Source organism: Suillus subalutaceus (assembly GCF_016647625.1).
Source record: "Suillus subalutaceus strain FC151 chromosome Unknown DFJ58scaffold_268, whole genome shotgun sequence".
NCBI lineage: Eukaryota > Fungi > Basidiomycota > Agaricomycetes > Boletales > Suillaceae > Suillus > Suillus subalutaceus.
In genome coordinates, this window is record NW_024540517.1 from 42,087 (window position 1) to 51,327 (window position 9,241).

The 9,241-nt window shown below is 48.9% G+C and overlaps 2 protein-coding genes across 2 annotated transcripts; both read right to left on the reverse strand.

The window, feature by feature from the left end:
• Positions 1–536: 536 nt before the first annotated feature.
• Positions 537–1,813, reverse strand: DFJ58DRAFT_671164 (uncharacterized protein; the record flags this gene model as incomplete). The annotated part of the gene is made up of 4 exons (XM_041382930.1): positions 537–1,044; positions 1,097–1,134; positions 1,217–1,471; positions 1,523–1,813. The coding sequence occupies 4 exons, from the start codon at positions 1,811–1,813 to the stop codon at positions 537–539; spliced, it is 1,092 nt and encodes a 363-aa protein (XP_041235745.1).
• Positions 1,814–8,341: 6,528 nt separating this feature from the next.
• Positions 8,342–9,181, reverse strand: DFJ58DRAFT_848069 (uncharacterized protein; the record flags this gene model as incomplete). The annotated part of the gene is made up of 4 exons (XM_041393569.1): positions 8,342–8,492; positions 8,596–8,820; positions 8,872–9,042; positions 9,099–9,181. Coding segments are annotated over 4 exons (630 nt in total), but the record flags the coding sequence as incomplete, so codon positions are not given.
• Between the last annotated feature and the right edge of the window lie 60 nt (positions 9,182–9,241).

The following is a 9,241-nucleotide window of genomic DNA, read 5'->3' on the forward strand; positions in this document are numbered from 1 at the left end:
TTTACAAAGTTGAAGGAGGGCAATCCTGAGTCCTTAAGGTTATCAGATGAGATCGCCAGGCGCATGGTGAGTCTTTTTCTCTCTGGCTTCATTTGATTTTTAGGATATTGAGATATCTGGTACTTCTCCCCCCAAAGCTACTGTCCTGTGCAGCCGTTGTACAGCAGTATTCAAAGGGTGGCGTCTTTAAGACATTGCCGGACTGGAGCTCAGTCATCGATACTGACCCGCGAATCATGGGCCATCTGCGCTTCCACAAAACATTGAACTACCACCTTCCCACTGTTCACATTCTTGTGGATGTGCAGACCCGCACCATCACCTTGTCATCCCCCGGACCCAACGCTCCAAGAGTTCTGGTTGCGGACAAAGTTCATATCGAGAAGGCTGCTGTACCGGCCACAGAACTTACGCCGTTGTCACTGGCTCCAACATTTGCAGTGCTAGAACCGCTGAACCCTCTTCCTCCTTCAGTTGCGCCGCCTCCGCTCGCCACCACCAAATATAGCCTATTTATGGCAGGAAATATAAAGACATCAAGGCAAGGCGGCACTGCAGGTCGGCAACAGGAAAAGGCGCAAGCCGGATGACGATGGTACGGATGGTTTGGACATCCAGGAGCCACCTCTGAAGCGGAAGAAGGATGAGGCAATCGTCCCTTTTTCATCTTGATTATAGTCATAAGCAATAAATGAAGGGTAACCAAGTAAGTGTTTACTTACATCCAGGAACTGTTCTCTGACGACATTGCCAAGATAGTAGACGTCAGTGGGGAAGGGGTCCATCGGGACATCCATATTGTTCCAGAATTCCGGCACTGATTTGTCGCCCCCAAACATCGGATACTCTAGCGGGTTTTCTTCACTGGCATCGTATCGGTGCGATAAGCCAAAGTCGATGAAGTAATATTTTGGTGGCTGCTGAGTGCGAGTATAATGACCCACATGGCCACTGAAATTGCACTTCATGAAAGGTATTATGGGGTGGTATGGTTCTGTATGCAGGTTTTGGGCATCCATCATAATGTTCTTCCACATGCAGTCACTGTCCTCGAGTTAGTTACAAACATGTGACCTGGCAGTTATGAATAACCCACCGGTGTGCAATATGATTGTTGTGCATAAACAACAGACCCTATATTGAATGACTAAGATGGTATGGAAGCTCAACAGCAGTTGCATGTACTTCAAAAAAGTTGCCGAAGGCATTCCACCACTTCTCCGAAGGTATCAAATTGAATTTTGGTAAATGGAAGCAATAATGGCATCACGATAATTTGTGTATCACTCTCGTCTGGAACTGACCAGACATCGAGAAATGGAACGCAGTAGTTCTTGGGATCAGGTGAAAGTTTTTCTGACATGAAATATTGCCCGATCTCTACTTCATGAGGGTGCTCTGACTTCTTCACCATTTTGAGAGACACATACAAGCCGTCAGACACGCGAGTCGCATCCATGATTTGACCAAACTATGGAGCTGTCAGCTAGTCAAGCATGCAGTCCAAACTTCGTCATCTTACGTGCAAAGTACGACCATCTTCACAATCCCACACACGGCATTTGGAACCTTCCCAGGATGGGACCCAGTCCAGAGCATACCGAGGACGGAGTAGGTATCCTCGAACTTTCAGCCATTCATACTGCCGGCGCCACCAAACCTCATCAACAGACAAAACTTCGGGTCGTGGCTCGCGTTCTTCCCCGAAAACCGCAATTTCCTTTTGGGCTCTGCGTCTCTGGAGTGCCGCTGCTTCCTCCGCCTTTATTTTAGCCTTGGTCTTTGCGGTACGTTTGCCCTTTGAGGAGGTCATGGTCTTGTTCATGCATAGAAGTTTAGACAAATGTTCGAAGGAATGATCCAAGCTGCGCACACTCGTCGTATAAACAAACGTACACATGGACTACACATGGACCCCATATTTCATATGAAACACAACCATGAAAAATTTGACCAGCGGCACTTCGAGCAACACAAAGGATGAGATTTAGATTTAAGCGAAGACTTTGACCATGTGCAAAAACTTTCGGATGTTTCAAAAAGTGCAAGATTAAATAGAGAGCATCATAATAATGAGGATAGTGCTTGACATCATGGGGCTTATCACAAGGAGGACATTGTCCTTCATCGAGGACACGAGCCAAACGACAGGGCAACTTTGTAAGAAAACCGCTGAAAACACACGAGCTATACTGCAATGAAATGAACGAATTGAGAGGGAATTATACTCACATGTGTCTTTGTTCGTGCTTCAGTGTATCTGCAAGCATTTAAGGACAAGGCTAGCGCAATACTTTCCCACATCCACTGACTAAGCCAGCACACGTTTCCCACACCCATGAGTCCGTTTGCAGAGAAATCACCTTGTCACCTTGCAAGGTCATATGGCATGTGACGAAATCTGACGGACTATGTGCCAATAATAAACAATAATAAACATCAACAAAAATCCATGCAGACATGCTCCACATAAGCCTCTGCAAGTCAGTCAACTGGGACATGAGCCCCTTCAGTGACAAATCCCGTATTATACGGGTCACCTGACCTACATAATATCCCGTGTAATACGGGCCAGCGGATGATGGGCCGATGTTATGTATATTCCTGATGTTGACAGGTGGGCCGGGAGGCATATTATTTCCGATGGAGACGGGTGGGCCCATCTATGCTGATGTTATATATATCATCGACGATAGCGGATGGGCCGGGAGAAATATTATTATGGAGATGGGTGGGCCCATGTGTGGTAATATGTAGAGTAGGATTGACATATATTATAGACCTGAGGAGAGATGTATAGTAAATAGTATCATATAGACGTGTGGGCTGACATATTAGTATGATTTTGTAGACGGATGGGCCGAGGGAGCGGTGAAATATTTATTAGATAGACAGGTGGGCTGACGTGGGGTAATATCAGATAGACGGGTGGGCCGAGGGTGAGGGGAATTATTTATTACATAGACGGGTTGGCCGATGTGGGGTAATATTAGATAGACGGGTGGGCTGAGGGTGAGGTGAGTTATTTATTAGATAGACGGGTGGGCCGACGTGGGGTAATATCAGATAGACGGGTGGGCCGAGGGTGAGCGGAATTATTGATTACATAGACGGGTGGGCCGACGTGGGGTCATATTAGATAGACGGGTGGACCGACGTGGGGAATTCTACATAGATGGGTAGGCCGACGTCGGGTAATATTAGATAGACGGGTGGGCCCAGATATGTACGTATCATATAGACAGATAGGCCTAGGTATTGTACATTTTTACGAGTTTCGAGTCTCGAGTTAAGAAAATTCAAATTTAAGATGATATACATTTTTGTTGTCTTGAAATACCGAGACCCGAGACCCGAGATTCGGCACTCGGTAGTCGGTGAAATGAGTACAGAAATACATAAGATAATACACATTGTTCTCAGAAATCACAAGTTTCAAATGTCGATTTGTAAATCACGAGTCACAAGTCTCGAGACTCGAATCACCGAGTACCGAGTACTGAGAACCGAGTACTGACACCCGACACCCGGAATTCGGCACTCGGCATGCAAGACGAAAGATTGGAAACAAAACTCAAAATTCGAAACTCGAAAGTACTGACTACCGAGTACCGAGTACTGAATCTCGGGTCTCGGTACTCGACATGATGCTCGAAACTTGTAAAAACTGTTTCGAATCACCGAGTACTGACTACCGAGTACTGAGTACCGAATCTCGGGTCTCGGTACTCGGTATTCGGTACTTGACACAATGCTCGAAACTCGTAAAACTGTTTCGAATCACCGAGTACTGACTACTGAGTACCGAGTACCGAATCTCGGGTCTCAGCACTCGGTAGTCAGTACTCGGTGATTCGAAACAGTTTTACGAGTTTCGAGCATTGTGTCAAGTACCGAATACCGAGTACCGAGACCCGAGATTCGGTACTCGGTACTCGGTAGTCAGTACTTGGTGATTCGAAACAGTTTTACAAGTTTCGAGCATCGTGTCGATTACCGAGTCCCGAGTACCGAATCTCGGGTCTCGGCACTCGGTAGTCAGTACTTCGGTGATTCGAAACAGTTCTACGAGTTTCGAGCATCGTGTCGAGTACCGAATACCGAGTACCGAGACCCGAGATTCGAGTGCTTTCGAGTTTCAAGTTTCAAATCTGTCTCAAGTCCCGAGTGCCGAATTCCGGGTCTCGGGTCTCGGGACTCGGAACTCAGTGACTCAATCAATGGACTGGCAGAGGTTACATTCATTGAAAACTTGTATATACATCTATCACTATGCAATTATGTAGCCATGTCAACCTCCACAGAAGACTCTTCAACCTTCACCTCCACCTCAACATCCATGTTGCTGGAAGAGTCATATTCTGGGACAAGGTTGCTTGGATCACCTGGGTCCACAATTTCGCTGGATGCATCTGGATCCTCTGGATGAACAACTTGGTTGTAGTCGAACAGGAGACCCTCGATGGCAGAGGCATCCAGGAATGTTGGGGCTGCAGGTGTGGGAGCCATTGTTTCCATACTGAGATCAATTAGAGGAGGGAGTGCGGATTCTGGGGGTGACATGGTGCGGGGGCCGGATTGATCAAGCAACAAGGATGTTGCAGGGGCAGGAGTGTCGGGAAGTGGGAATGAGGGGTGCCGGTCGATGGTTTCGCGCCTAAGGCCTTCATGAAGGCGTTGCAGGGTGTCAATCTTACCATCCTGCTCTGCCACACGAGCCTCGAGAAGAGCGATTCGAGCTGCGCCATCTCGAATTGCAATGGACATGGCATGGAGATCTGGCATGGGCACCCCAAGTGCTGCAGCAGGGACTGCTGACCTGGAAGACGGAAGGGCTACAAGGGAAAATGAAGGTCAGACGGTGATGAAAAACTCGGGTGACTTACGAGCTGGTGCAGGTGCAGGTGCCTTGACGGCAGTGATAGTCTTGCTGCGACCATGCGTCTGGGTCTTGGGAGTGGTCACAGCAGTGACACCAGAAGTTCCCGGCCCGGCCATGAGACTGACTGCGAGTTCGGGCCCTGGACTGGGAGGCAGGGGAAGCTTTGGAGGGGGTGGGAGTTTGGGATGTGGGGGGAGCCTTGAGGGAGTCTTGGAGGAAGCCCTGGATGGTGTTCTGGACCTCGTCCTCCGGGTAGTAGAGGAAGAACGATCGCGAGGAGGCGGGGATCCCATAGTCGCGGGGGTGCACTTGATCTTCTTTGTTGTGCAGTAGATGCACGACATACATGGAGCCCCGGTCCTCTTGTCCGGCCGAGTTGCGCAAGGCCAGTTGTGCTTGTGGCAAGCATAGCATGGGTTGTTCTGTTGGTTGTATTAGTGTATGGACACTTGAGATATTTCAAAGTACTCACCGGTCCAGGGAATGAGAATGTCAACTGCAGGGATGACTGGGGGTGCCTGCACCGGAGGTTCAGGAGTGGGCTGGGAGGGCTCCACAACTGCTGTGTGACTGCCGGCAATCACCTGGTATAATGTAAGCACACACCCGAGTCCCGGACGCATAAATGACACTTACTGTGGCAGGGCCAAAGGGCTTCTTCTTGGGTACCCAGGGCGAGCGAGGCGAATCAGGTGTCCTTGCGACAATTGTGGAGAGCTGGGAAGGACAACCCTCCGGCACTCCACCCAAAAGTGGCTACACGAAAATGAGAGACAATGAAAAAAATGAACAAGACGACATACCTGCATAACCAAGTCTTCATCATCTTCAGACTCCACGATGGCCTTGGACTTCACAAACGTGAGCAGACCTCTGACGCTTGTGACTCTTCATCGCAGATTTTGGGGGTTGGGAGGAGAGTCCAGAAATCAAGGGGGACTTCCTCTTCTTACTCCCTTCTGCCTCGGGGTCGGGTCAGCGAAGACGGCCTTACCTTTCCCCTTGTCCTGGGACTCGGTGGTGGGGTTGGTGGAAGGGCCAGCAACATTGCCGGCAGGGATGGCTGGGGAGGGAGATTGACAGGAATCGGACCTGTGGATGGGGGGGGCAGCAGTTGGGAGATCGAAGGTCTGGTTGCCTAAGGCGTTCCAGGCGAGGACCTTGGGGGACCAGGTGTGCCTAAGAATGCGAGGATCATCATACCCAATGGAGTGCAAGTCTGGCCAGACCTTGGGAACCATGTTCCGAATGCGCTGGAGCTCTTTGGAGCATGAAATGATGAGGCCAGGAATAGGACCATCCCCGGACCCATACTCCTTGGCTACATCAGACTACCAAGATGTTAGAGAAGAAAAAGCACCCAAACAAAAAACATACCACAAGTGTAGCAACCTGTTTTCCCAAAGCCGAGTGGCTGGGACCCGGGGGAATCTGCCGGGCGGCACTGATGATGGCCATGATCTGGGCAGTGGATGCCTTGAGATGGGTCAAAGAGTTGTCAACTGGAGTGGACATGATGAGTGGGTTGAGAGATTTAAAGATCTTGAAATTCAGATTGAAATCAGTTATCAGAAAGATGAAGTTTTCAAACAAACAAGACATTTGATGGGCGATCCACAAAATCATTTATTGTTTGTGTTTGTTTGGTCGTGGTTCAACTTTCGGCAATTGCCGGCTTTGTGGTTGAACTTCGAAGTTTTTTAGATCATCAGTCAATCAGTCCACCAATTCTCCACACATGAGTTCCCATCCAGCCGTTAGATTTAATGACCCACTGGTGACCGACTATAATTCTATGGATGTGGATGACTCATCTATGGGCCGGGCATCACTAGGTATGTTGTATTCTCATCATGCCTTATCTATTCACCGGGTATCCCTTAGATGACTTAGATGACTTATACCTCGGGCCGGATGATGACATAGAATATGATTCTATGTCATCCGGACCCTGGATGCATCGGCTGCAATACCCGGTATGACTATACATTACTGATGACCTGGGATCACCATGCATGCTAACTTCACCCTTGAAGATCAATCACATCCGGGTCAAGCTGATGATTCCAGCTGTCTCATTGATCCAGACTTGTACCTCGGGCCTGAGGATGATGTCATTGATGTTGATGAGTTGCTGGACTCTGCTGATCCTCCACTTTTGCTCCGGCTACCTCAGAGGTGTCTATTTCATGTGGGTCCATTCATTCTAGACCATTATGGAGACTGATCTTATCTCCCCAAGCCGACAAATCATCTACCGAACTCCCTGGAGACCAGCCGGAGCTCAATATCGAGGACGTATGGTTGATGGTCCGGGAGCTCCATCCTTTCGGAAATACCAACACCCAGAATGTGAGTATCTGAAAGCAGAGCAGTTTATCTTAAGCTAATCTTTCTGGAAGACCAATCCGTCCAAGATTGACTCCATGATTACAACACCATACTGGAGGTCTTCCTGACCCTTCCATCCAACAACTATCGAGGCCGAGCGTCCATTCCGAACGGCTTGGGCAGAAACATCCAACAAACTGAAAAAAGCTGATGCAGACCTGCAGAGGTTGCCAAAGAGTTGAACAGATGAGCATTGAAATGCTCAGGTAGTAGATTCCATGATTGAACACTTTGAAGAACAACTGACCATGTACATTACTGCATTGCAACCTGTGAATTTTCATTGACATCCCCACATCATGTACACTACCGAATTTTTCAATACATGTCCCCGGGTGTCGAACTGGGACTCATACACGATGGTCGGGATTTGATAATTGGGACTCAACACTCGGGACTCGATAGTAGGGACTTGATGTTCGGGACTCCAGGGTCGATACTTCGGGACTTGATGTTTGATATTTGGGAGTCGATAATCGGGACTCAACACTCGGCACTCGATTTCGGGACTCGATGTTCAATGCTCGGGACTCGACGCTCAATAGTCAGGACTCAGTGTTTGACGAATCTTGGGGTTCGGGACTCGAGGTTCAATAGTCGGATTCAATGTTTGTGACTCAATAGTCGGGACTCCATAGTCGGGACCTCAATAGTCGGACTCAATAATCGATATTCACTAGTGGGACTCTGCATATCATATTAGGTCAGATATATGAAAGTTACACATTGACATGTAAATACAAGCAGGTAATGGCAGGTAGTGTAGTATCAGCCCATTACTTCTTTCTCCCTTGCTCTCGTCACTCGAGTGCTTGTGTCCAATGGCTGCTGTTGACTTACTCCGGGTGTGTCCTAGCTGATGGCTCAATCACCGCTTTCTTTCCCCGCATGTTCTTCGGCACCGGCGACCTATTGACTCGTTCTGTTGCACCATCCTCCTGAACATTGCGAGTGACTCTCGCAGTCAGCCCAGTCAGGAGGTCGCCCATTCGCGATGTCAGCAGTGCACCAGTCTTCCCTGCATTGACCGGGCGAGGCTTTGGAATTGCATGTGGGACCGCTGTCCCTTCATGTGCTGTCGAAGGACCAGGCTCTGTTCTGGGTCTCTTTTTGCGGGGATCTACCTTCCTCTGTGTCATCATCAGCATCCTCCTTCATGTGATGAGTGTTGTCCTCAGGATTGCTCTCTGGATCACTCTCGTGATTGGCCTCGGGATCACTGTCAGGTTTCGGTCGATGAATTCCGAGGCCTTCGGATCATAACTCGTCTGGCATTTCGAGTCCGATGAGAAGGTGAATTTCCGGATACAACCGAGGCTTACCATGTCCCCATCTCTGTTCCTCCATGCTTTGAACAGGAATTTTGGACCTTCGCCTTTCTCCTGCCGAGCATACAGAAATTCAGTAAGGCAGTCGTGTCCCAATGTTGCAACTTCGAAGGCTCCTTCAAGTCACATCTGCCGGAAGATATGTTCTTGCCACAAGTCATCCTGACTTTGTACGATGGCGCTCCATGGCACACTGCCTTGACAACCCAGAACAGATACCTGTATAAATGCATTCAACAAATGTTCGCGTGTTGCGACTGACGGACTCACGATAGTGCGATGTGAGAAATGCTCTGACGATGGCTGTCTCTTCTCCTCAGTTTCGTCTCGGTGATGTCAAGCACCGGCATCCCATCCCCATCATTTCGAGTTCGAAAGCAGGCTTCCTGATTCTCTTTCGACCTCCATTCACCTGTCGCCCACCATCTCGTGCCCCAGCACCTATCATGACAAAGATCAACCAATTCATTCCAGTAGCCAGAGATCACAACACTCACCGAATTGTTCCTGGCGTACTCCTGCCAAACTGGCTCGATGTCCTCCCAGTCCTTCTGTCTTCATGAAACTTTCCCCCCATCTCCTAATGCCTCATTATCATCGTGCCTGCATGAATGTATGAGATCGAAGATCTGACATCTGC